At 42.5% G+C, this 27,601-nt stretch overlaps 1 protein-coding gene across 2 annotated transcripts in view; it reads left to right on the forward strand.

The window, feature by feature from the left end:
* The first annotated feature begins 340 nt into the window (after positions 1-340).
* Positions 341-27,601, forward strand: part of GCLC (glutamate-cysteine ligase catalytic subunit) — a 48,474-nt gene continuing 21,213 nt past the window's right edge. Inside the window, exons 1-3 of one of the 2 annotated variants that reach the window (XM_027601785.1) lie at positions 341-939; positions 23,892-24,004; positions 24,799-24,981. In XM_027601785.1, the coding sequence (XP_027457586.1) occupies positions 790-939; positions 23,892-24,004; positions 24,799-24,981 (446 nt within the window). In that variant the 5' untranslated portion in view covers positions 341-789. The remainder of the gene's footprint in view (positions 940-23,891; positions 24,005-24,798; positions 24,982-27,601) is intronic. The other variant, XM_027601784.1, reaches the window with a different exon arrangement.

The following is a 27,601-nucleotide window of genomic DNA, read 5'->3' on the forward strand; positions in this document are numbered from 1 at the left end:
TCTCATCTGTTTTTTATAAGCGTGAGGCCTTTTCTCACCTCAAAAAGAATATGGTGGGTTGTTATTAATTCCAAAAACCAAATTTTTTCCGCAACACAAAGTTTATCTCTTTGGATTAGAGAACACAGGTTTTTACGTACCTCCTTTGCTTAAAGCATGCCAGACCTCACTCGCCCCCGCCCCTTTGACTCCGCCCCAATCACGCCTGCGCACGCCTCCTCCGAGGCCTTCTTTGAGCCTCTTTGGGCGCTCGGCCACGCCTCCTCGCCTGCACCGCCTTCTTTCCCCGCCCCCGCCCGTAGTCTTTAAAATCCGGAGCGACGGATCGCGCTCTGGAGCTGTGAGTCGATAGGAAGACTGGGCATGCTCTGTGGCGGCGCAGGTCTTGGTCACAAGTAGGAAGAAGCTAGTGCACGACACCGGTAAAGAGAAGCGAGAGCCGCTGCCGCACAGTGCCTGTGGGGTCCGTCGCCGCCGCCTGGGTGCAGGAGCGGGGCGGGAGCCGGAGCGGGCAAGGGGCGAGGCCACCGGGCCGAGAGCCGCCCAGCCTGCCCTCCCGTCCTCTGCCTGTGTCCGCGCGGCGCGCCGGACCCCTGAGTCGGTCACCTGGGCAGCAAGGACCCCGCGCAGGGGAGCGGAGCGGACCGTCCCTCCGCCGGCTGCGGCCCAAGGGCGCCCCCGCGGGGCGGAGCGGCCGCTGCCGCCGCCGCCTTCTGCGGGCAGCTGAGTGTCCGGCTTGCGCCTGAGCGAGCGGCCGCCGTCAGCCCCGAGGAGAAGGAGGGGGCAGCCATGGGGCTGCTGTCCCAGGGCTCGCCGCTGAGCTGGGAGGAGACCAAGCGCCACGCCGACCACGTGCGGCGGCACGGGATCCTCCAGTTCCTGCACATCTACCACGCCGTCAAGGACCGGCACAAGGACGTGCTCAAGTGGGGCGACGAGGTGAGCGCCCGCGGCCTCCGCCCCCGCCGGGCGCCCCTGTCAGGCCACTCCGCCTCTCCTTTGTTCGGCGAGGCGCGCCCCGCGCCCCCACGGCGGTCCGCGTCCTGCGGTGCGCCCCGAGGGTCCCCAGATGCGTCTCCGCCCCGGCACGCTGTCCCTGCCCTCACCGGGCCGGTGTCCGGGGCTCTCCCGAACATGGGGCCCTGCCCGAGCCTTCTCACTAGACTTCTCTATCCCATTCATTCATTCTTAGGATTTTCCCTTCATTCAACAAATGGGTTAGGCTCTGGGAGGGTGCGAGCGTGAGCAAGTGTGACATTTGGTGCTTTCAGGAGTTTTCAGTCTGGTATATCTGCCGGCCGCGTATCGCGATCTAGCGTCAGGTGTCAAAATGCGCTTTTCGGATCAGTGAGAAAGGGACCAAGTTGTCCTAGAACGGCCTTGCTGCTAGCAATCAGGTCTTCAGGATGTTCGCTTCTGCCCCATCGCATGCAGGTTACTTTTAAAACCCCAGCTGCTTCTCATGGGCTTTCTCGCACTCTCTACGCCCTTCCTCACCCTCCCCGTTTCACTTTATAGGCATAGAACAGATATTACGGCTCGGTGTTCCTAAAGGGGAGGAAACTTCTTGTTCCTGTTTAATTCTAAATGGGAACTCTTGAAGCCTCGCAACTGGGATTTGTTGGTGCCTTTCCGAGGCCTGGATCCAGTGTCTAAACTTTACAAATCAGTGTTTCAACATGTGTTCTGCCTAGAGCTGAAATGTCTTTGCCTTTTCAGTTTGTTGAACCATTGTTTCTTGGAATGATCTGGAAAGCATTGCCCCCTTTAGATTTAGTTTTCTTCTGCCAAATCTTTTTGTGCTCTCCCTTCCCGTTTTTAAAAAGTCACATGTAGATGCTATTTAAATAATTAAATGCCTTTTTGGAAAGTGCATCTGTTTTCACCATTTGTGTTCCATGGCTTGCTCAGGTGTAAATTTCTTTTCGCTGATGTTACTGCCCTTGACCCAAGCGTCAGGGTGGTGCTATGCCAATGCAGAATCTGTTTCCTCACAAAATTAGTTTGTTTCTAAAGTTGGGAGATAATTTTGCTTTTTACAGTGGAATTGTGTTTTAAGTTAGAAAAGTATAATAGTAATTCACATTTATACTAGAAGGGGTTTGTTATACTTTGGACAGAAAAGGGGTACAGTATTGTGTTTGGTAATTCTTCAGTTTTATTCTAAAGTTCCTTGTTGCTTCATAGCATCTGACACTGTGTATGTTCATTTATGTATTGTGTGCATTTAATCTGTCTTCTATCCCCGACCCCCTGTTTTTTTTTTTCCTGCCCCACATCTCTTTGCTTCTTTTCCCCCCCTAATAAACCAGCATCTTTTGGAGTGGGAAATTTACTGTCCAACAGAAACCATGAAGTAGAAAAGTTATCTTAGATATTAAAAATAACACACTTCTCATAACTTTAAATTCTGCTTCAATTATGTATAGGGGTGGAGTGTAGAATTTTCAAGAAGAGTAAAATTCCTGCCCACAAGTGTTGACGGTCCAGTCGGAAATAGGCAGCCTGACACATAGGGAAGAATTCAGATTGTGAAGGCTGCTCAGATGGTTAAAGGAGAAAAAAAAAAAAAACCCTTGCTCTACTTTTTACTCCTGAAATGGCACTTAACCTTAGTCCGCTGAAGTTGGTTCTTCCTCCCATCCCTGACCTGTGGTATTGCAGAAACGAATTCTCCGTTGTGGTATCTCTACGACTGGGCGGGGAGGAGGTGAGGTTTTGGAAGAGGGTGGGGAGTCTCATGCCTAAATATTTGCTGATGCCTCCAGTATCAGGTCAAAGTAATCGCTCTTATGTTACAGAACATTATTTTTCAGACTGCAGGTCATGATCCATTAGCGGGTTGAGAAACACGTTTAGGTTCTCCGTAGACATTTTTTCTCTCCAGAACTTAAAAAAAAAAAAAAAAAGTGAAATGGAATTGGATGAAGAGGGACCACTTTGTCATAAATAGCAAGTATAGCATGTCAAACTTTTGAGTTATTTGAGGGTGCATGTGAGCAGGTCTGTATTGAGTCGCATGTAAATTATTTTTTTAAAAAGATTTTATTCATTTGAGAGAGAGAATGAGAGCATGAGGGGGGGGAGGGTCAGAGGGAGAAGCAGACTCCCCGCTGAGCAGGGAGCCCAATGATGCGGGACTCGATCCCAGGACTCCAGGATCATGACCTGAGCTGAAGGCAGTCGCCCAACCAACTGAGCCACCCAGGCGCCCCGCACGTAAATTATTTCTTAGTATGGTTGCCACTTAAGGAGTTTGAAAGCCAGACTCTCACATTTATTTTGGGAGGCTTCCTTGATGAGCTGAGCCTTTGAAAAAGAGCAGGAGAGAAGTTAACTACTCCAGTGTTGGCGCCATTGCGTACGCATAGGAACTCACGGATCACATCTGCCGAAGTAGAAGTCTGTAGGCAAGGCCAGGCAGCAAGCATGCGTGTATCGTATGCAGAAGCCTTGAGAAGTAACTGAGAAACAGGCTGGGCAGATAAAAGTGGAGAAGGGTGTGGTGGGTGGTGTGGCCCTGGAGATGGAGGATGGCCTCGCCAGACCGAAAATGGTGTTTGAGATGTGATATGTTGGACTGCTTGGTGTGATACCAAATTACTGCTTTTTGTGGGAAGTTTTGGTCTTAGAAGCTTCCTCCTTGCCCCCCCCCCCTAAAATAACAAAACCCTTAAAACTGTGGTTAGGAGACCCTGCCACTTTTGGAAATGCTCAGCCCTGGTTACTAGGACAGTATTTATATCTGGTAGTGTTTATCAGAACCCTGGATTTGTATTCCAGGGCCTGCCAAACTGCCTGTGTGATTGTGAGCCTCAGTTTCCTCTTGTGGAAAATGACGGGGTTGGACTCTCCTAGCTTTTATTGTTTGAGTAAGAACAGTTTCAATAAGATTTTTTCTTTAAATGTACATATTTCAAACCAGAATGTTACTTTTTGAAATTTACCTGCAGATAGTCTTTAGACTGTTGAGTAAAGCCAAGGCTGCCACCAATCGCTGTAGTAAAAATGGGTTGTATTCTAAAGGTGTATGTCTGCTGGCCTTTTGGAAATCAAAGGTATTTTCCTGTGACAACCTTATGAATGTGTAGATTCCCAGATCAGCTTAAAGATGCATGTTTCACCTTTGGTGTAACAGGTCCTAACCCTAGCCACCGTTTATGGTTTCTTTAGGAGATAGTTCTAAGTCCTGGGTTGCCGGGAGAACAGTTCATTTTGCCCCAGGTTGGGGACGGTGGGGGAGAGATAAGATGGTTCTTCTTGGGTGCTCTCTTGCCTGCTAAGCATTCTACGTATGCAGAAAAGAAAGCACTTACCTTTTCACAGCTGACAAAAACTTTTCAGGTGCAGATTTTGTTTTTAACTGGAGTGTGCAGTAAGTACAACTTTTGAATTCACTCTAGTGTTAGCTGCCCGCTAGGCCCTTTCAGCTACTTAACAGCAGAGGCATTATCAGAATTGAAATCTGTCTGACTTCAGGTCCATTTCTTAAACACGTAATACTAGATTTTGGATTATTTACAATGTGTATGAGATTTCATCTAATCTCCTTTTACAGAGTTCACGCTACAGGTTGTAGAGGTGTCAGAAAACATTTAAAAGCAAATGTATAGTTTTTCTAATTTTTTTAACCCAGTGTAGTGGCTCTTAAAGTTAAGAAGGTGAATTGTCCTCTAGTTAGCAGAGAGGTGCATGTGAACTTAGGAAAATATATGTCCTTAATATTTGAGTGTGTTCTTACCATGCATAAAGCCAATAAAACTGGGATGGGATATGTTAAGGGCTGATATGTCATCCATTGAGTTTGAAGGACAGATTTGCCTGTGTAGGTTAAGAATGCTTAAGTGACTATTTAGAAAATGCATAGCTTGTTAATAAGCTTATGATCCTATAAAAAATATAACTGAGCTATAAATCTAGAATGGACAAACACATTTTCATTTGAGTGTAAATTAATGTGTAGCTTTGGACAGATTGCTTTATCTCAACCACAGTTTTTTTATCTATAAAATAGGAATGATAATGGCTTATAGGATTACGAAGATGAAATGAGATAATGTTGGTGAAATGGTTTACAAGTAAGTGCCTCGCCTTTGAGTGAAGACTCATAAATGGTAACTTAAAACATTCGCTTGGAAGTTCTTAAATATCTGTTTATCTCATTTAAATAGCCATGGTCAAGCAGACTCTTAACGATAGAGCATAAACTGAAGGTTGCTGGAAGGGAGGTGGGGGCATGGCTTTAACAGGTGATGGGGATTAAGGAGGGCGCTTAGGTTGAGCGCCAGGTGTTTGGAGGTGATGAATCACTAAATTCTACACCTGAAACTAATATTACTACTAACTACCTTGAAAAAAATAATTAAAAAAATAAATGGCGGGCGTCTGGGTGGCTCTGGCGTGAAGCGCCTGCCTTCGGCTTAGGTCATGGTCCCAGGGTCCTGGGATCGAGCCTGCTCCCGCGGGAGGCCTGCTTCTCCCTCTCCCACTCCCCCTGCTTGTGTTCCTGCTCTCAGCTGTGTCTCTGTCAAATAAATAAAATCTTTAAAAAATAAATAAATAAATGGCTATGGTCATTGGGGAATGGGGCATTCCGTGTATGTGGGTATTTTTTTAACCAGTTAACTTAAATTTGTTTTTTCAGATAGAATATAATTCTATCAAAAATAGCTTAGTTATTTTTGATGGTGTTGATGGTATTTGAGAACTATAGTATTTCTAAATTGCATTTTAAAATCTAAATTTTGTCTTAAAAATGCATTATTGGACACTGACTAAAATTAGATATGGAGTACAAATATTTCTTGATAGTCATTAGGAATGTTCAGGTTTCTTACATAGGTCATTGAGTATTTTGTGACCTATAAAGCAAAGTTGTTTTATCTTTCACTTTGCTATCACTGTGGACATTGTTTTAACAGTATTTATTATTCACCTGTCTCTAAAGCACAGTGGTGAAATCAAGGAAAAATAAATTTGTGTTTCTGAACTTTTTATATACTCAAGGCATCTGAATGTGTTGTTAAATTTAGAAAACTATATTGGGGGCATTACTGACGTTGCTGGTATTGGATGGGCCATATTCTCAAGCTTGCTAATTAATATTCTCTGTTTATACATACTTTAACCAAGTTAGGTGAATTTTTATAAACTCTAACACCTTTATTTTGATATAATTGACATACAGTAAACTGCACGTACTTAAAATATACAGTTTGCTAGTTTGATAAGTTTTGATAGATGTATATACTTGTGAAACTACCACCACAATCAAAATAATATACATCATCTCTAAAAATGTCCTTGTGCCTCTTCCTAATCCCCCTCTTCCCTCCCAACTTCCACAGGCAACCACTGATCTGCTTTCTGGCACCATAGTAGACTTTGCATTTCCTCGAGTTTTATATCTAGGAAATCATAAAGCATGTACTTTTTTGGTCTGGCTTTTTAAGCTGCTTATATATTTTGAGATTTATTAATTTTATTGCATGTATCAGTAGTTCATTCCTTTGAATTACTGAGGAATACGCCATTGCATGGATATACTACAATTTATTCATTATTTGGAGTGTATCCAATTTTTAGCTATTACAAACAAAACTTGTATCAACATTAATGTGTGTGCCTTTGTAGGGATTTATGCCTTTATCTACCTTATTTCCTAGGAGCGATTTGTTTTAATTTTTTTTTTTTAAAGATTTTATTTATTTGACAGACACAGCAAGAGAAGGAATACAAGTAGGGGAGTGGGAGAGGGAGACGCCGAGCAGGGAGCCTGATGCAAGGCTTGATCCCAGGACCCTGGGATCATGACCTGAACCAAACCCAGGCGCCCTGATTTGTTTTAACTTTTTAAGGAAACTAACAAACTTTTTAAAAGTGGTTAAACTATTTTACATTCCTAGCAGCCATGTATACCGGTTTGTCCACATCCTTGTCTATACTTGATATAGTCAGTTTCTTTAATTTTAGCCATTCTAATAAGTATGTGATGGTATTTCATTGTATTTTTAATATGCATTTCCCTTGACTAGTGGTGATGAGTATCTTTTCGTGAGATTATTTGCCATCCATATGTCTTTTTTTGTCAAGTGTGCTTAAAGCCATTTGCCTAGTTGAGTTTTGATAGTTCTTTATATATTCTAGATCTAGTTCTTACCAGATAAGTTACATTGCACATATGTTCTCCTAGTCTATTTTCATTCTCTTAATAAGGGTGTCTTTTGAAGAACAGAAGAAGTTGTTCATTTTAATGAAGTCCAGTTTGTCTGCTTGTTCTTTAATGGATCATACTTCTGGTGTGGTATCTAAGAAATCTTTAATCCAAGATCACAAATGTTTTCTCCCGTATTTTCTTCTAGAAGTTTTATAATCTTAGGCTTTACATTTAGGTCTATGATCCATTTTGAGTTAGCTTTGTCTATGGTGTAAGGTCTGGGTTTTTGATTTGGGTTGCCCCAGCACCATTTGTTGAAGAGACTGTCCTTTCTCCACTGCCAGAGGTACATGGCCTTTGTAGCTTGTCTAATTCCAGTAGTCTGTGCATGTGGCTTTATTTCTGGATTCTTCGTACTGTCCCACTGATCTGTCTTCATGCCAGTACCATACTCTTCTTATAGTTGTAGCTTTAGAGTACATTGTGAGATCAGGCAGTGTTAGCTCTCCACATTGCTTCTTTTTCAACTTGTTGTGACTTTTCTAGGCCCTTTGAATTTCTACAGGATTTTTAGAACCAGCTTGGCAATCTCTACCAAGAACAAACCCTCCTAGGATTTTGACAGCAATTGCATTGAATCTGTAGATCGATTTGGGAAGAATTGACATCTTAATGAGTCTTCTGACCCATGAGCAAGTAAATCTATAATTTGTCTTATCCATGTTTTTTTAGTTTTTAACTTACAAGTCTTTCACATATTTTGTTAGATTTGTCAGTTTCATTTTTTTTTCCTATTGTAAATGGTATTGCAGTTTCTGATTCTTCATTGCTAATAGATTGAAATAAAATTGATTTTTACATATATATATCTTCTGCAATCTTACTAAACTTGAATATGTGGGATACAGTTATAACAACAGTTTTAATGTCTTAGCTGATTCTTTCATCTTTATTATTTAAGATTAAGTTCAGTTTTATTTTTTTCTGGATAAGTTTCCTTCTTTGCATGCCTGGTTATCTTTGATTGGATGTCAGATATTAAGAATTTTACCTTGTTGGCTGCTTCTTATTTGTATATTCCTAACTATTCTTTAAGCCTTGTTCTACAATACAGTTATTTGGAGGTAGTTCAATCCTTTGAGGTCTTGATTTTATAATTAAGCGGATCTGGAGAAGTCTGTAGTTTAGGGCTAATCCTTCTACTGAGGCAAGACCTTTGTGAATATTTTCCCCATTGCCCCTGAATTAGGGGTTATTCTGTTCTGGCTTGTGGGAATACACTTGGCCCCAGCGTTGGATACTTGCCTTCTGTATGGGTTGATGTACTACTGAATCCTTAAGGGGGAACCCTCTGCAGATCTCCGGGTATTCTGTGCGGCTCTCTTCTCTGTGGTACTTGGTCCTATCAAGTCCAAGTCCAAGTTTCTAATTGATTTGGTTTCCTCAGTCCTTCAGCTCTCTCTCTCCAATTCAGGGAGTACTCCAGGTTCTGCTTCATCTTCCTGCCCATGATCCTAGAGCCTCTCTTCCAGGCAGTAAGTTGGGGCAATTAAAGAGCTCACTTCGCTTTTCTCCCCTATATCTCAGGAATCTCTGCCTTGTGTTACTGCTATCCAGTGTTTTGAGAAAGCTATTCCATATACTCTCATTTTGGCTATTTCAGGTGGGAAGGTAAAACTGGTTGCTTTTACTCCATCTTGAGCAGAAGTAGAAGTGGTTCCCATTTTTTCCATTATCCTTTCAGCTCTGTTCTCCTTTCTCTGTAAACTTTATCCAAAGGCTGGCTGCCCTCATGGTTATAAGATAACTCCAGCAACCAAAGTTTAGCCAAGTTTTTATTTTTTATTAATAAAATATTTATTTTTAAGTAATCTCTACACCCACCATGGGCCTTGAACTCACAACCCCAAGATTGAGTTGCATGCTCTTCCAACTGAGCCAGCCAGGTGCCCTTAGCCAAGTTTTTTTTTTTTAAAGTCAGGATTTTCTTTGCCTTTATGCTATGATGTTCATCACTTAGTATCCCTGTTTTCATCCTGTGACTGGGTATTTGGTGAAAACAGAATTATTTGAAAAGTTTGCATACATTTTATGAATAGACTTTAATTTGAGGATGCAAGTCTAAGCCCCGAGTCTTCCCCTGAATGATTGTGTGATCTTAGATACAGAACTTAAATTCTTAAGACCACAATTTGCTCATCTGTAAGACTAATCACAAAAACCTACTGTTTAGTTTTGAATTGAATGTTTACATATATATAGTTTCTAGTTGTCTTTTTAACAATTTAACTTTCAGAATACTCTAAATTCCATTCAACTTATAAAAGTCAGGAAATGAATACAAGAAATGGTAGAATCTATTTCCTTACCCTGTCACCTTTTGGGTTTTAGCATTGGTCTAAGATAATATACTTCACTGGCTACTGACAAAGTAACCTAATTATAAAGCCGTGGATACTAGGTTTCTAGAAATTTTTTAATGTCTTAAGCCTATTTAAGCCTCACAAGTTTTCTATTAAAAGCAAGATGGTATTGCAAAAATGTTTTCTTGAAAACTGATATTTTAAGTTTTACTTACATATGGCAAAACACTAAAAGCTTTATTTCCATGATGGATAATTTTTAAATTAAATATTGTGTACTTCCTATATATGAAGGACTTCCTGTGTTAGGTCATGGGGTTGAAGAGAGAAATCAAGACAAGTGAGAAGCTCTCTACCGTTGCACTCTGGTGGAGGGCAGTGGGGTGGACGAGTGGGAGGGAGGAGAGGAGGAGTTTGCTGTATATTTAGAGATCCTGGGAGTCTTATGGATGGAAGGTGAGGATGGAAGGTCTCAAAGGGAGATGGAGAAGCAAGGAAAGGGAATGCACAAATGTGAGATTATGGAGGTGCCTGATGTTGAAGGAGTATTGCTGTAACACAGGACCAAAGCAGGGAAAAGGGAATGGCTAGAAGTTGAGGCTGGAAAGGTGGGTTGGGTTCAGGTTGAAGAAGGTCCTTTGTAATAGGCCATGTCAGGAGACATAGTACTGTAAGTCCAAGACTGGTACAGGGGATTTCTTCTAGGCCCCTTTGGTCATAGTGTGAAATGGAATGGGCTGGGAGGAGTAACTAGAGATTAGGAGCCCACACTACAGAGGACATGTCATTGCTAGGAGAGAGAAGAGAGTGTAGCCTAGGACTCTAGAGATAAAGATTTGTGTATCTTAAAGAGATACTTTAGGGTGCCTGTGTGGCTCAGTCAGTTAAGCGTCAACCTTTGGCTCAGATCGTGATCCCAGGGTCCTGGGATTGAGCCCTGCATCGGGCTCCCTGCTCCACAGGAAACCTGCTTCTCCCTCTGCCTGCCTCTGCCCCTGCTTGTGAGCTCTCTCTGTTTCTCTCTCTCTCTGACAAATAAAATCTTAAGGGAAAAAAAAATAGAGATACTTAAGGAGTGAAAGGACCTGGCACATGAGGGGTTAACGGTTATGTCTCTCATACGTTGCTGGCAAAGATGACCAAGTGAGTAAGACTCCCTGCAAGGATGGTTCCTCGGGGAACTGTTGGTTTAGATATTCTGGTCTAGAACCCTTTAAGGAGCCCTGTACTCCTCCAGTAGAAATATCAGGTAGACAGGAGAAAGCTGGAGCAACATCTGAGCTGACTTGTGTGTATGGTGGGGCAGCCACAGGCCTAAAGATGGTGGTTTAAACCAAAGTGGAGAGCGAGCTAGCCCAGGAAGAAGAAACCTTGGCGGTGCCTCAGAACCCTGATGAATACGCGTGGGATCCTGAGAGGAAACCGTTGAGGGGTAGTAGTCCTGTCATGTACAGGAAGAAGAAGAGCACGCTTGCAAGAGCTGTGGAAGGATGGGAACTGAAGTGAAGCTACTGGATTTGCTGGTTGGGGAGGGACTGGAGGCTTTGGCAACAGCCTATCTGGAACATATTAAGAATTTGGGAGAAAAGCAAAAGTTGGTTTCTGGCCAAAATAAATGGCACAAAGCCCGTAGATGTTTTCACAGCTCATGGGGTCCTTGAAATCTTGATTATAATTTTAGAAAGAAACAGAATTGAACTATTTTTGTTGAACTGGATAGCATGTGACTTTGGGTATCACTTAAGTAATACCTCCATGGCTGTTAAGTTATCTCTGTAATATATTGAAAATGATTGTAATGGATTGAGTATTTTAGAATGATGTCCCTGAGTCTCCACTTAAAGATTGGGTTTCTCAGACATTATTTAAGACGTTAGGGAAACACGATTAAACCTCAGACTTCTAGCCAAAAGAGCTCATTTTGGATATATCTTTTTTTTTTGTTTAAGATTTTATTTAGGGCGCCTGGGTGGCTCAGTTGGTTAAGCGACTGCCTTCGGCTCAGGTCATGATCCTGGAGTCCCGGGATCGAGTCCCGCATCGGGCTCCCTGCTCAGCAGGGGGTCTGCTTCTCCCTCTGACCCTCTTCCCTCTCGTGCTCTCTATCTCTCATTCTCTCTCTCTCAAATAAAGTCTTTAAAAAAAAGATTTTATTTATTTGACAGAGAAAGACACAGAAGACAAGCAGGGGGAGTGAGAGAGAGAGAGAGAGAAGCAGGCTTCCTGCTGAGCAGGGAGCCCGATATGGGGCTTGATCCCAGGACCCTGGGATCATGACCTGAGCTGAAGGCAGACACTAAACGACTGAGCCACCCAGGCGCCACGTTTTGGATCTATCTTGATAGGTATTCAGAAACCTTGGTTATCTGGATTGGTATATCCTTGGAGAGTTGATATGGCTACAATTTTGTTGGACACTATTTGGAGAAATTTCTGTATTCTTAGGTTTTCTGTGTCTGTCATGGTCAGACCACTTGGGATTTGGTAGTTCAACTTATTTCCAGAACAGGATTACAAAAGAACTCCAAACCAGATGTTCCTCATTGCATAAATGTTCACACAGATCCACTGGTCTTGTCTCCCTTCCCCCCGAGGTCCTTTTTTTAGTCCTTTGGATTTGGTTAACGCTTTTTCTTTTTTTTTTTCCTCCTGAATGCTGATGTAGCAGAGTTAAAACAAAACTGTTAGGCAAGAGACTCCATGACGCTTTTCCTGGAAGCTAGTAAGAATCTAGGCTGTGACTCTGCCCCATGTGGATTACCTGCAGGGGTCATGGGCTGGGGTACACGGGGCTTCACATATTTTAATGCTCTGGAGAGAGAGTCAAGATCTGGAAGTACCTGTAAAAGCTGGTTGGCACTTGTCTGAAGTGTTTTCAAGAGCTCAGGGTTGCAGCATGACCTGCAACCCTGAAAGTTAACATTTTTTTCATTTGAAAAGAAGTTTTTATTTGAAAGGATATGCTCTGAGCACATTAAACCTCAGACAAACCTGAAGAGGTTATTTAGGACTGTGTCCTTCATTTCCTTGTGGAAATGTTCACATGTTTACACAAGTTGGGTACTTGCAAGTGACCTTTTTATCTAGCGTGCTTTCAGACAGCCCTGCCTGTGCTTAAGCGTGGTAGTCCTCTCTGCTTGGTCCCCCAAGGCTGCCACTGCTGTGGTGAATTATATCTAGCGGTCCTGATCCTGGGGGCTTTAGTACTCAGAGGACTAGGAAGTAAACAAAAGGCTTCTAAGTACAAAGTTTATGCGCTTTACTCCTAAAAGTGTCTCAAGCCCTTACCCAGAGAGCACTCACTTAATACACAATTCCTGAAAGCTTGGCATCTGGTTTCTCAGCTCAGGATGAACTATAAACAAATCAGCCGATTCAGAGAGCAGCTGTGAAAAGCACATCTAGACGTGGCAGCCCGTTGTACCTCAAAGAACCTTGCTCTGCTGTGATTCTAGTTAAATGAAATTGCTAATGAAGTCTGAAGCCTTAATAAAAAATGAAAATGTGTTTAGGATCTTCCAGTTGATAGCAGAAGAGGATGTAATCAATTTTAGAAAGACTTCCACTGACATATACATAAAAATTTTTAAGAGATATATGCTTAAAATGGGTAAGCTTTGGGTAATAAGACAATGCATTTGAATAAAATTACCTTCCTGGCAGTGCAGACTGAGTAACATATTTGAGGGTGAAAGAAAAATGGATGATCATATAAGAATTTCCAGAAGAGCTTAATAGAAATACAGAAATATAGATTTCCCCCACCAACCAAAAGTAGAGCATCCCTATGAAACATTTTGTAACTCAAAATGGTGTAAAGAGAAGAAGCAATTACCATTAATATATATGGAAAAAATTTTGAGTGTTCCCAGACCCCAAAAATAACCTTAGATTTTTTTTTTTTTTTGATACTTTAGGACATATCTTGCTCATGGATGCACAAAATAAACCAAGATAAAGCTGAGATGCTCACTGACACAGGTCAGAACTATGCCTGCTTTAGGCTGACATGCTTGGTGTGGTTCCCAAGGAAGGGACTTGACTACATTCTCGATGTTTGGTATGCCCATTTTGTCTATAAGGGCTTGCTGGGGGAACGCTATTTTCACCTTTCTCTGTAAAGGCAAAAAAAAAAAAAAAAACCTTCAGATTTCTTTCATTTAGCAAAAACAGGTACAGTTATCCCCCACTTTCTGAAAGTTTTGCATTATGGCATTTTGCTTTTATGAAAGATCTACATTAGTGTGTTTTTCACTAACCAAAAGAAATCCAAAGAGGATTTTTGCTTTTATCGGGGGTGGGGGGGCAGCAGTTACCATGCTAATGTAGGTCTTTTGTAAAAGCAAGTGGCCTACCACAAACTTTTGGAAAACAGGGAACACTCTTCTCTCTATACCAATTCCCCTTACGAAAGGTTTTCGTTTTGTTTTTTTTTTCTTTTAAAGATATTATTTGACAGACACAGCGAGAGAGGGAACACAAGCAGGGTTTTATAGGAACACTGTGCTTTCCGATAACTGGGAAACCTTTGCTAATTGTAGGTCTGTCATACAAACGAAATGGCTTGGTTCAAATTTTTGAAAAGCAGGGGTATACTTGTATTGCTTTAGAGCTGGAAGGGACTCCCCCCCGCCCCCCGCATTTTTCCAAATGATGAAACTAAGGCCCAGAGTCTCAGACAAATTCCAAATGTCTGTAATTGTAATATTTCTAAGAAAAGAGGGAAAATTAAGACTGTTCTGAGCAGGGTGGTGCCCCCTTGGGGATGGGGACAAGAAGGAGGTCCTAGTGCTGAGGGAGTGGGGTGGTCAGCAAAGGTTTCTCTGAAAAGGTAGCACTTAATCTGAGACCCACGGGAGCCAGCTGTTTGAAGGGCTGAGGTGAAATCTTCTCAAGCAGAGAGAATAGAAGTGCTATCAAGACCCTGACTTGGTTGTTGGAAAAACAGAAGTGTGGCCCCAGCATGGTGGGGAAGAGGGAAGTTTGAAACAAAGGAGGCCTAGCCAAAAGACTGGCCCTAATGCTCTGAGTGAGGGGTGTGGGGTTTTTTGTTCAGTGTGAGCCGCTTGAAAGTTTCAAAGAGGGGAGTGAGCGGATCTGCTTGGTGCAGGAACCCAGAACTACTTGATTGCAGAATTAGGTGGTGGTCCACACTATCAGCTTTCACTTTTGACTGAGTCCTGTAGTCCCTGAAACAAATGCCAAATGAAATATTTTGGTGAAATGGTACTTCCCTTCCCAAGAGTGACCTATTCTGATAGTCTCTATTTCAAGATCTTTATGTAATGTGGATTACAGCCCACTTTGGCTCACTACAAGTGTTGTAACCGACATTTGGAAAACACCTCTATTCTGTCTCAATAAACTCACCCCTGCCCACGAGCTACAAAACAATAGCCACTAGCATCTCAGTGGTGCTGTGTACTTCTGCTTTAGGCAGTTTACACGCAGTTTTTACGTACTCCTTCCCAGAAACTGATGAACTCCAAAGCCTGCTGCCCCCGTATACCAGCTCCCAAAAAAGCAGGAGGAAAAGCACTCTGACCGTCTTAATGGGCTCCAACCCAAGATGAGATTGAAGGTGGACAGAAAAAAGAAGAGGAAGGGATGGTGGTGATAAAGGAAGTAGGCTTTTTGTTTGAGTGAAAATATAAATGTCTTAGAGCCACAGATGCGTCAGTATTTTTCATTACCAGATGGCCAGTGATTCCCTTCTCGGGAAATGCCCCCATCCTTTCAAAATTATAATTCTGAATATGCTTGGTAAATTTCTCAGTCTGCAGGACAAATGCTAACGGGTTTAGTCACGTGACTGCAGCCTCCCCAGCTAATCTTCTGCTGGCAGTGGAGCCCTTTATATGATCATCGGGCTGACCTCACTCGATAGTCATGCAGCCTGTGCCAGCCTCAGCCCCGGGCAGCAGGTAGTGGGCCAGAATCAGGCGCTTCGACTTACCTCTTTCACATGAATTTCAAATAGGGCAGGAAAGGAGTTTACGTGAACAGGAGTCTCCATCTTCCACATCCCAACCTAAGGTTAGAATGCTCTCAGTGGGATATGCCCAAACATCCAGGTGGTATTCCTGAGGGGGAACCTTGATGCTGCCTTTGAGATGTGAGTACAAAAGAGTGTCTGTGCTCGATTCTTGTGATGGTGGAGTATAGCATTAAACTTGGAGGTGTTCAATCCCTGCCCCCCACCCCCTGCCCTGTCACTGGGGGCATAGGTGAGCCCCTCTGGGCACAGCAGTCACTTTGGAGGTGGAATTTCTCTGTTTTAGCATTGGCTCTCAGTCTCTTTAGAAAGCACTGTTTTTTTTTTAACCCCTTTGGTGGGTTAGTCTACCACTAGTTCTAAAAACTAAAACTCCAAATTTCTATTTCTCGGGCAGTCCTTGAATTTAGGCCAACCTAACTTATACCTTGAATGTGCTTGTTTTCTTGCTTGCCCAGCTCTAGGAGTGTGTTCAGGCAGAGCTGGGTACCACCATGGAGAGTGGGTATTCTCTGCAGCACCAGCGTGCCCCCCCCCCCCCCCCCCCCCCGCTAAAGCCCTAACTCACCTACACCTGGTAGGAACCACCTCAGAGGTTCATGATGCACACCTGCAACACTGAGCACTGCAGAGCAGTCGATCCAAAGCAGCCTCTATCTAGATGGGGACCAGGTTACCTCCTTTCTTGTTAGCCACGTGGTGACCAGGATTCTAGCAGAGGAATATGTTCACAGGAAAGAGCCAAGGAATTCATTTGTCCTTAGAACCCAGAAGCTGTAGGTCTAAAGTACAGATGTTTTGAGATAAATAAAAACTATATTTACAATATTGTTTCTTCAGGAGGAATTGTCTTCTGGTTTAGGTTTAGGGTTGTTTTAACTGCTGAGTGCCTGTGTTAAGTTGGTGGCCACAGGAAACATCACCATTGGTAACTTCATGGAACTACCTTTTGTGAGGTTAATTTGTGTGAGAAGACTGGTTAGGTTCTGCTAGATTTGATTAGAAAGAAGGTAGGAATGCCTTTAACATGGTCTTTTTTTTTTTTCTTTTTAAAGATTTTATTTATTAGAGCACAAGTAGGCAGAGTGGCAGGGAGAGGGAGAAGCAGGCTCCCCGCCAAGCAGGAAACCCGATGTGGGTCTCGATTCCAGGACCCTGGGATCATGACCTGAGCCGAAGGCAGACGCTTAACCAACTGAGCTACCCAGGTGTCCCTTAAGTCCCTTAACATGGTCTTTATAACCATCAGAAAATTAAAACTGATACATGCCTGAAGTGTAGTGGTATGGTTAAAAAAAAAAAAAAAAAACATAAAGTCAGAGGCCCAGAAAATAAATGTCTCATGCTACTTAACAGCACATGAAAGCGGATCTACTTTGAGGGATTTCCTGTGTCATGAATTAGTAAGCCCAGGTACAATTCCAGGGTTGTGGTTTCTTCTGGGTTTTATTTAGTCCAGTGTGGTCCAACACAACTCTGCAGTAATAGAAATATTTGCTCTACTCAGTAGGGTAGCCACTAGCCCTATGTGGCTAGTGGGACTTGGGAACTGGACTTTTAATTTGAGTTAAATCTAAATCTGAATAGCCACATGTGCCTCCTATCTACTAGAATGGACAATGTGATATTTTTTCTTTAGTGAAAGGTGTCATTATGTCTCTTATTTTCCCCGGCAACTCCCATTTTCTTTCCCTTTTTTTTCTTTTTTTTTTTTTTTTTTTAAGATTTTAGTATTTATCTGAGAGAGAGACAAACAGCAGAAGCAGGGAGGAGAGGGAGAAGCAGGCTCCCCACTGAGCAGGGAGCCCAACACAGGGCTCCATCCCAGGACCCTGACCTGAGCCAAAGGCAGACAGCTTAACCAACTGAGCCACCTGGGCGCCCCTTCTTTCCCTCTTTTACAGTCTTCAATTTTTTCACTTAGGTTTCTTCGTATTACTAATCTTGGCATGTGAAAAATTTTTCTCTGTGTGGGCCAAGATAATGATTCAAGGAAGTTACTTCACTGAATCATACAGGAAATTCACTGATGTTATGTATTGTTAAAATTGAGATTAACATTATAAATAAAAAGCAGCGTACTCTGTAAGCTGAAGTCCTAATCTAGGATGCCAACAGAAGACCAGGTCAGGGTGAGGCCACATTTATTTTGGTTTCCTAAAGTGTAAACTTCCCTAGAGTACACCCTGTGTAATTCTGTGGTATGAAATGACATTTCATGGTAGGAGAGAAAGTCAAAATACATCCAATAATTTAAGAATTTGATAGGACTTTAGACTAAACTATACTAAAGCATTTCTTTGGGGACCATAGGGCAGTTTAATATAACCTATTAGCAGTTTAAAACCTCACCGTAAACAAGGCTGTACAAAAGCACGTGTGTTACAGATTCTACCTTATGGTTACTAGTCCCCCAAAAGTGTTCAGACATTACCGCATAAAACACTGTTTTTGATATTTGCAATGCTGTTAGATGTGTCTCACCTGGGAGTCCGCCTTCAATCACATTGAGCCACATCAAATTTCATTACATTCATATTAGAATTTCTTACTCAAGTTGATTCGCTATTTGAAGCACAGCTATTCTTTTGGTCTCGTCATGCAGGTCTTCCTTATTTAAGTACACGTGTTTAAAAATAAGCATCACTGCAGCTAGCACCTCTTTGGGTGCTCTAAGTTTGTGTATCTTGCTAGGTATCGAAATGGATGCCATCCAACTGGATGGTTGAGTGTGCCCCAAAATAATGGTCATTTGTATTTTTTATTTTATTTTATTTATTTGACAGAGAGAAAGACAGCAAGGGAGGGAACACAAGCAGGGGGAGCAGGAGAGGGAGAAGCAGGCTTCCGGCCGAGCAGGGAGCCCGATGTGGGGCTCGACCCTAGGACCATGACCTGAGCCGAAGGCAGACGTTTAATGACTGAGCCACCCAGGCGCCCCATGGTCATTTGTGTTTTGCCATGTGAGAAAACAGTCTTCTGGACAGAAGGCATGGCTGCGAGCTTTAAAACTGCTTCTAATCTAGAGAAGGACTGTTGTGGCGTGATCTCTATGGGGTGGACCCAGTTTATCTGCATCTCTGAGCAGCCAGACCTGTGATTGTGCTGCAGTCAGAATGGTGGCTGGGGAAAGCATGGGAATCTTCTGGGAGGTTGTTGAAACATCAGTAGACCCTCTCCTTCGTCTGGCCAGGCCCTTTCTTCCAAGAAGCCTTCTGATCCCCTAGACTGGATCAGTTCTGCATATTGCACAGTTCTGCTTGGTCATCCCGAGCACTCTCCCAGATCGTTTGGCTCTATTGTGTTACTGGCTGTGGCTTGAGAACCACAGTGGAAGCTTGAGAACAGCAGCCACACCTGCCTGATTCTTCACCGTATTGCCAACACCTACCCAATACTGGGCCTGGTTGGGTAAAAGGACAGAGGGGTGGGAGCAGAGAGCAAGATCGTGGGTTTGGGTGCTGATTGGTCATGAACTCTAACTGGGTCCTTAACCCTCAAAGTGGCTGTGGGCTTGCTTTGGAGTTAGTGTAAAGAGAAAACTGGGTCTCTGAGAAGCGACAGGTAGTTCCAGCAGGCATCAAGACAACTACCAACAGTGGAGTAGAGGAGCTGGCCCTGAACCCCAAATTTTGAGTTTCGGTAGGATGGCTGGAGACAAAAGAATTTCTCAAAGTAGAACCTCCCTAAACACAAGGAGCTGCCTCTAACTCTTATAGAACCTAGATTGCTTTCCTAATTAAACACCATTTTTACCTCCAGGGAGTAGAAATTTTATAAAATGTCTAGCCTTTCATAAGCTCCTTGAAAGCCTTCATGGTAGAGTATCCAAAAAAAAAAAAAAAAAAAAAAAAAATTTTTTTTTTTTTTTACAAAGGAAATTTATTTTAAATTAGTGGTAAATGCCATTTAAAGACAACGTAAATCCTAAAAAAATAATATTTTGATGTTAACAGTTACTCTTGTTATCTTGAACTCTGATGCCACAAGTATTTCCCGGTCTACTATACATCCAGCATTGTCCTGAGTACTTACATCACCCTCAATTAAGATTCTTTACTTCTGTTGGCCTGCTTCTGGATGAACATGAAGCACCCCGTGCTTGTGTAAACCTGCACTGAATGACTAGTGGGTTATTGTGTTCAGGTCATTCCTAGCAACACTCTATAATACATAGCCTACATAGTAGTCTTTTGAATGGGCCTTTGTCTTTGATGCAGCAGCTCCGAGATATTAGTGGCTTTTTACCCTAGTGGGATAAAATTTAGCCTTTTTAGCAATGAAATCTAAATTTTAATTTTCATTTGTAGAAAAAGGGCACATTTTAAAATGAGCGTCTCACCCAGTGGTAAGTTATTTCGATTGTGTCTCTTCTCCCCCCATTTAAAAAGATAACTGATGGGTACCATATAGCAGTGTCCCTAAGTTACATTGAACCGGGAATAGATCCCAGGGGCTATTTTTGCTACTTCCAAATACTATATTGATTACACAAATTTGAATTAGTCACTCTGCAGACCACTTACAATGCCTTCGGGATTGGGTACGTGTGCAGTGTACATAGATGTTGCTCTAACTCTGATTAACGTCGCCCGCATGCTATTCGAAGTTAGGAAGCAGGTATGTTTGATCCTTGGAATCTCTTGTGTTCAGAAGGGCCTCTATGTCCCTTCTGTTATTTTCTCTGCTTATGTCTTTTTCTCTCATCCTTTGGATGCAAAAAGGAAGTTTAAGATGGGGACAAAATCCAGATACAATAAAATCCTGTGGCATTAGGTATTCTACATGGGGAAAGAATTGCCTTAATGTGTCATTTTATTATCACTCAACAGCTAGCTCACTGAACCAAACTCCATTTTGGCTCTAGTTTGGCTGTTAGGAAAGATCAAGTTAATCATTTGATGTTTGTGAGACCTAGAATTAGAAATAAACATAAATGTATTGAGGTGGATGGGGGAAGGGTTTAAAAAGATAACAAAAAAGCCAAGAGCTGAAAGAACCATCCTGAGCACTGAGGCAGAAAATCAAAGCGACTGGGGTTGGGGGGGCGGGGTTACTTCCGAGCACCTTAAATTTGAGTTTGAAAAATGTTTAGGGAGTTCTTAAGGCTTCTAACTGAACTTTCATTTTATCCAAAAGTAAGCACGTTTATTTTTTTTTTGTCTCCTTGGGTAAATATTCTGATGTGTTTCTGTTTCATTTGCTTAATGATATCATGGATGATTATTTTTTAATTAAGGAGAGTTTGGTTTGTAAGCATTTTAAATGTCATCCTTTTGGCTGATATTTAAAACTCAGCCTGGGCGCCTGGGTGGCTCAGTTGGTTAAGCCACTGCCTTCGGCTCAGGTCATGATCCTGGAGTCCCGGGATCGAGTCCCGCATCGGGTTCCCTGCTCGGCAGGGAGTCTGCTTCTCCCTCTGATCTTCTCCCCTCTCATGTGCTCTTTCTCTCAAATAAATAAAATCTTTAAAAAAAAAAAAAAAAACTCAGCCTGAGTTTGAGCTTTTTGTTCTTCTGCCTTTCCCATGCTTTAAACTCATGGTCTCATGAGTTTGAAAACTAGGGATTTCCATTATTTCAAAACTAGGAAACCAACGAGTTACTGCACTTTAGCTTATATAAGTGGTACAAAAATTCTTCATTTTGGTAATAGATAAATGATGGCAACCCAGTAAGCTAGGAAGTATCTCTTCATCTGTCTTGAAGGAAACGTGCTATCTGGTTAAGAGAACACAGATAATTGATGATTCCCTGCAGATGTGTTGGAGCCAGTGATCAAAGGAGGAAGTACTCAAGTAGAAGATTCCTCCTCAGAGAGGCAGACCTGGGCTAAGGCATCTGTTGAAATCTATAACTGTAACGGCAATGTCTCTATGATGTCAGGCCCACTTCATAAAAGAAAATCAATTTGTGAGATTTTCAACCACTATTATATCTTGTTCCTGCCTCATATAGCTTATAACGATTCTTTTTTAAAGATTTTATTTATTTGAGAGAAAGAGAGAGAGCGACAGAGATCGTGAGAGCACAGGCCGGGAGGAGAGGGAGAAGCAGGCTCCCTGCTGAGCAAGGAGCCTGATGCAGGGCTCGATCCCAGGACCCCAGGATCATGACCTGAGCTGAAGGCAGACGCTTAATTCACTGAGCCACCCAGGTGCCCCTCTAACGTTTTTTCTAAAAGCTTATCATTACTAACCAAGATTGGCATCCTTTAGAGTCCTAGCAGCAAGGTGTGCTGTGCTTTGAGGCCAAGCAGACTAGGTTCACATCCCTGCCCTTACGCTGTGGCCTTGGGCAGTTTATTCAGCCTCTCTGAGCATCTTTGCACATTTGTAAAATAAGTGATCATGCCTACTTCAAATGATGGATTTGGAGATTAGGATCCACATATGAAAATTCACAGCATACCCTTTCTCATTATGTTCATTTAAAAGTAAACTTGTTTCTAACACTTAGGATATTTTTAAATATCCATCCTGAGACTTAGCAAAGTTTCTTGTTCCATCAGCTCTTAGCTTCTCCATCCAGATCTAGGACTCCTGGATAGCTATCTGTACTTAAATCTGGGAGCAATTCCGGATTCTGCAGCCCACAGTTTTCAGGCATTTGACATTGAGTGATTATACAAGTGCAAATTTCACATTTCTGGTTCATGTAGCTAAACCAAATAGTCTTACCTATTTCTTGAACTAAAAAGTTCTAATAGAAAAGCAAGAATGGGAACTTAAACTCATCAGTAAGACAGCTATCTTAGTTCAGGCTACTGTAACATTTACCATAGTTAGGTGGCTTAAACAACAGACCTATTTCTCATGGTTCTGGAGGTTGGGAAGTCCAAGGTTAAAAGTGGCAGGAGATTTATTTCCAGATGAGGGCCCTCTTCCTAGCTTACAAACAGCTGCCTTCTTGCTGTATCTTCACATGGTGGCAAGAGAGATCATCTTTCTCATTTCTTCTAATAAGGACACTAATCCCATCCACTGGGGATTAAAGGCTTCAACATATGCATTTGGGGGAGTGGGGCACAAACATTCAGTCCATAGCAACAACTTAATAAAAGGTAGTTGGAAGTTTAATTTTTACTGTTTAAACCTGCCAGGCTATTTTCTATGGTTACTAACATTTTTCCCCTTTATAATTATATTTCTTAGCTGAGGTGCAAAACTGTCTCTTGTTGAACACAGACTGTCTGTGGTAATGGATGGCTAACTGAAACACCGTCCAAGACCAGGCAGGTACATATAAGTAAGAATAGGCCACCGCAGACCAGAGCATGCCCCCTCAGAGGAGAGCAGCTCATACCCCACCCAGTAGAAATGGGCTTCTGGGTATTTGTTTTTAAGGCTGGAAATCTGGATTTACATGTGAAACGTCAGGTTGATACTGGATGTATTGTTGCTTTTTTTTTTCTTTTTTTTATGATAAGCTAAACAAAATATTTCTGCTGACTGGTCTGCTTCGTGGGGCACCAGTTGATCACCTTTTCTCTGTCTCAGTAACTTGTCCAAGGGTACTTTGAAGTGTTTGCCTGAATGGTCTGATTCCATACCTTTTCACTTACATATGGATAATGTTTTATTTCAGCCATAAATCATGATTCATAGTCTTCACTGTTTACACCAACTATCATGATTATAAGCATGTGATTTCAGGGAAAACAAAAGCAGGCTCTATTTGTACTCTGCCCAGAAAAGTCTCACTCTGGTACTTAACTCCTGATTTTTATCAGAATTCCACCAGGTATTGTTATAAACGCACTAGTGCACCTTGCCTTGTAAATTGCATATGGTTTCAGGGTGGGGAAGCTGTCTTAAGTTACTCTTGAAAAACCAAAATTAAATTGTTGAAACTCCTAAAATAACTTCTCCATACTGGTGTGTTTATGATTATGATTTAACTCTCCAACAGTGAGACTTAAATGGGAGTTAATAAACTGCCAGTAAATGAGGATAATCTACCATGATAATCTGCTCAGATAACCATTTTCGTAAACTTACGGTAAGCCACTTGAGGAAATAAATTTAAAAACACAGCATTTTGTAATTGTAATTTATAGAATTTTAGCTTTGAAATACTTCTCTTTTGAAGTACAATCTGTCAAAATGGGTATCTTGACTTTTCTTTGGGACATTAAGAAAGAAGTAATGAAGGAATGAGTTCTGGTTCTCAAACAGTGGCCCTATTGACTGATCGCTTTCTCCAGTTTTTCATATTATGCAAAAGAACAGTCATTGTGTGCCATGTATCGTAAGCAAATGTGACTGTCTCAAGTTAACTGTGGGTCCTTTCCAGCCTTCACATCTTCCTGCCTTCTCCTGAAGATGTCCCTGAACATGAGTCTGGAAGGAGGTTAATCTTTCTTTTACTTTCAACAGGTGGAATACATGTTGGTGTCTTTTGATCATGAAAATAAGAAAGTCCGGTTGGTCCTGTCTGGAGAGGAAGTTCTTGAAACTCTACAAGAAAAGGGGGAAAGGACAAACCCAAAGTAAGCTGATAAAAGGGTTGCTTTAGTGTTTCTGAACCTGCTAGAACTACTAAAGTAGAATCGTTCTTCAGATGTATAGGAGGCAGGATGGCATCGCCTGGTTCCCCTACTTCATAGCTGGGTGTAACCTTGGTCAAGTTACTTAATATCTCTGTGCCTCTGTTTCCTCATCTGTAAAGTAGAGATAGTAATACGTCCTGTGTAGGGTGTTGACATTTTAAATACATAATGTATTTAAGCACTTAGAACTATCAACACAGTATAAAGCCTGCTTACTATTACTGAATGTTAAAAAAAAAAAAAAAAATGGACAGAGTGTTACTGAGATCCCAAACCATGGTGCCAGATAAAACTTACACTGAGTTTGTTTGGTAGAATGTTTTTTAATATTTCTCTAAGTAGACAAAGAGATGAAGGGGCATGTACTTTTCAGTTCCATTTTCCTACTCCGTGGACTTCAGGAGGCAGCATTTGAGTTTGGAGGCCAGCAGTGAACTAAAAGAGCCCTTGTGGCTTCCTCTGCTTTCTCACAAAGCGGCCTAGCTTGTCTTGAAAAGCGAGTGGCCTGTGTGTGGTTTTCAGGTACTTACAAATATTTTGGATATTTGTACTTCTAACCTTCACCTAGTTGAAGAGCTCAGGAGAATGACCAGCCTTTGGGAACTGTAAAGGAGTTCTTAGCTTCATTTATATGGAATGGTGTCTCCATTTTTGGAAGTGACTTTTTAAAAACTTCTAAAAATTGAGTAGACGGCAGCAAAATATGAGGGAATGGAATTTTTCCTCCTCTGTAGCCATCCTACTCTGTGGAGACCAGAGTACGGCAGTTATATGATTGAAGGCACACCTGGACAGCCGTATGGAGGAACGATGTCCGAGTTCAACACAGTCGAAGACAACATGAGGAAACGTCGGAAGGAAGCGACTTCTTTATTAGGAGAAAACCAGGCTCTCTGCACAATAACTTCATTTCCCAGGTTAGTTCCTAAATGAACATGCCCCAGCAGATCGTTCAGAGCTTTAGGTTCTAAAGGAACAGATCATGACCCAAGCATTTGACCGTACAGTTCTACTTTACAGACAGTTCGTACTTTATATGCTTCATTTGATAGAATCTGTTAGAGCCACAGGCAAAACTTGTATGCCAGTTTCAGCAGGTGGGTGGTGACCCGGGGCACTGTGGTGAGAGCATTCGTCTGGCCTCAGTGGGCAAGACCGTGAGGACCACTGTGACTGCTAGCATCGTGGCGGCATCCACCCCAGGCCAGGGTGGAGGGAGCGGCGCATCTGCCAAGCAGTTCTGACCCTCTAAGGAGTAGCTGAGTCTGATGATTATCAGGTGCTCTTCTCCCTCGACTCTCACCGTTACTTCCTCGGGCCTGTCTGCCTGCTGGCAGATGCTGGTGCCCGTGGCTGGTGGGATGGTCACCTGGTGGTGGGATGGTCACCTGGTGGAGGGCTGACATCCGTGCTCCCAGGCCACTGTTGATATATCCTGACTGTGAACGAGGGGGGTCATTAGGCCATGTTTGAGTCTTGTGTTGAAAAGGAAATTTACAGGTTGCCATCAAATCTAGTTATGGCTGAAAGTTGCTAAAAACAAATATAAAATAACCCATAAAGAGTGAAGTTATGCTCTTAGCTAGAATGAGGTACTTAAATATCGTACAGTTACACATAGGAGCTCTGCATAGGAATGCAGTTCTACCAAATTGTAAATCTGACTTACCTGTGCTAGCTAGCTGTCGGATTGTGGCCAAGTGTGCTTCCTCGCCAGGGTTCAAAAGAGCTTTGGGGATTGGTATCCATAGACTGAAACACTTAGAACTATTTTTAGACCCTCCCTCTTTTTTCTGATAGATGTCCATAATGAACTCAGGCGTTCAGAGTCCTACCACTGGTCTTGGAAGGGATTTTCTTTTTAAAAATCTTCAGTGTAACATCTAAATGGTTGAAACCCTATTTAAGCAACTCAAACATTTAGAAATACATCTCTTATTTTTGTGATTGCTTTGTTCCATTAGGCAGGCCACTTCCTGCTTCCTGCCAGAAGAAAAGCCCCAGCTGGATGAGGGTGGACAGGTTTGCTTGGAAGAGAGTTGGCATAGTCCTTTGCCCCTAGTGTTTTAAGGAGGAGGTAAAAAAAAAAAAAAAAAAAAAATCATGACTCTGCCTTTCACTGATACTTTTGAGAGCGTGCTCCATGCCAGACCCATGCAGTGTGGGGATGCAGTCATGAATACAAAGAGACACGCAGTCTTTGCCTCTGCGGAGACTGAGTGATTAGATAGCCACAGATCTAGGGAATATAAAGTTGAGGAAGTGCTGTGAGGAAAAGATGCGGAGCAGAGAGAGGGACGTGGTTGTCAGGTGGACTCTGTGAGGTGGGGAAGAGGGTTGGAGTGATGTCCAGAGTCCTGGTAGGAGTTTACTATGAGTGGGGAGGGTAGGGACAGCCTAGAGAGAGTGAGCAGAGTGGGCAGATGTCCCAGGATGAATAGGGAGAGCACGGAGCCTCTTGAGAACCAGAAGGCTGGCCGGTGGGGCCAGGACGCTGAGAGGGAAGGGGAGGCTGGGCAGGTAGTTGGTGGGCCATATCCTGTTAACTGAGAATTTGGGTTGCTACCCTAAAAGCAGTAGGAGTTATAAAGGGAGAGCTGAGACAGAGGAATAAGTTTTATTCTAAAAATCTAATTTTTGGGGGCGCCTGGGTGGCTCAGTTGGTTAAGCGACTGCCTTCGGCTCAGGTCATGATCCTGGAGTCCCGGGATCGAGTCCCACATCGGGCTCCCTGCTCAGCAGGGAGTCTGCTTCTCCCTCTGACCCTCTTCCCTCTCGTGCTCTCTATCTCATTCTCTCTCTCTCAAATAAATAAATAAAATCTTTAAAAAAAATCTGTTTTTTTTAAAAAGCTTATATTTTTTGATGGGAGGGTATTTTTGGACTTGTAAACAAAACAAGAATAATTATTTAGTTGGAGAAGCCTCACCTTCTCTCAGTTGTAAATGATAAGGGAAGTTTTGTTTTGGCATCAAGAGAGAAAGGAGTACTTGGTTTCTTAAGTGTAAACTGTGATTTTTCTCTGTAAAGAGGCAAAACTCTGTATCATGGAGCTATAATCCAAAACAGTGGCCAAGTGAATATTTAAATTTAATGACACTTAAATAGAAATTTTAGTTTCTCAGTCACACTAGGCTCAGTACAGGTGCTCACTAGGCACATGTATTGGACACACTAGTATTGGACAGGGTGGACATGAACCCTTCCCAGTGCTGCAGAAGGGTTTGTGGGATGGTGCCAGTCTGGAAGAAAAACAGTGCTGTAGGAGTCTGAGGATCAAAGTTCTGACTGCCTTTGTCCTGCCAAACACATTTTCATTCTCCCTCCATTCAGTCTAATTCTGGTTGCCTCAGAATCCCCAAGATTGAAGTCTGCCACTCTTACAGGACTTTCCCTAAGTTTGCAGGCTTCTAGTAAATAATGCACACAGCTGCAAGAATTCTCAGGAACCTTCATTATAGCTGGAAACGGTTTTCCAGATAAGATCAGCCAATTCCATTGTTCACAAGGCGGATATGGGCAGCCAACAGGTGCTTT

Source organism: Zalophus californianus, chromosome 7 (assembly GCF_009762305.2).
Source record: "Zalophus californianus isolate mZalCal1 chromosome 7, mZalCal1.pri.v2, whole genome shotgun sequence".
NCBI classification, from domain to species: Eukaryota; Metazoa; Chordata; class Mammalia; order Carnivora; family Otariidae; genus Zalophus; species Zalophus californianus.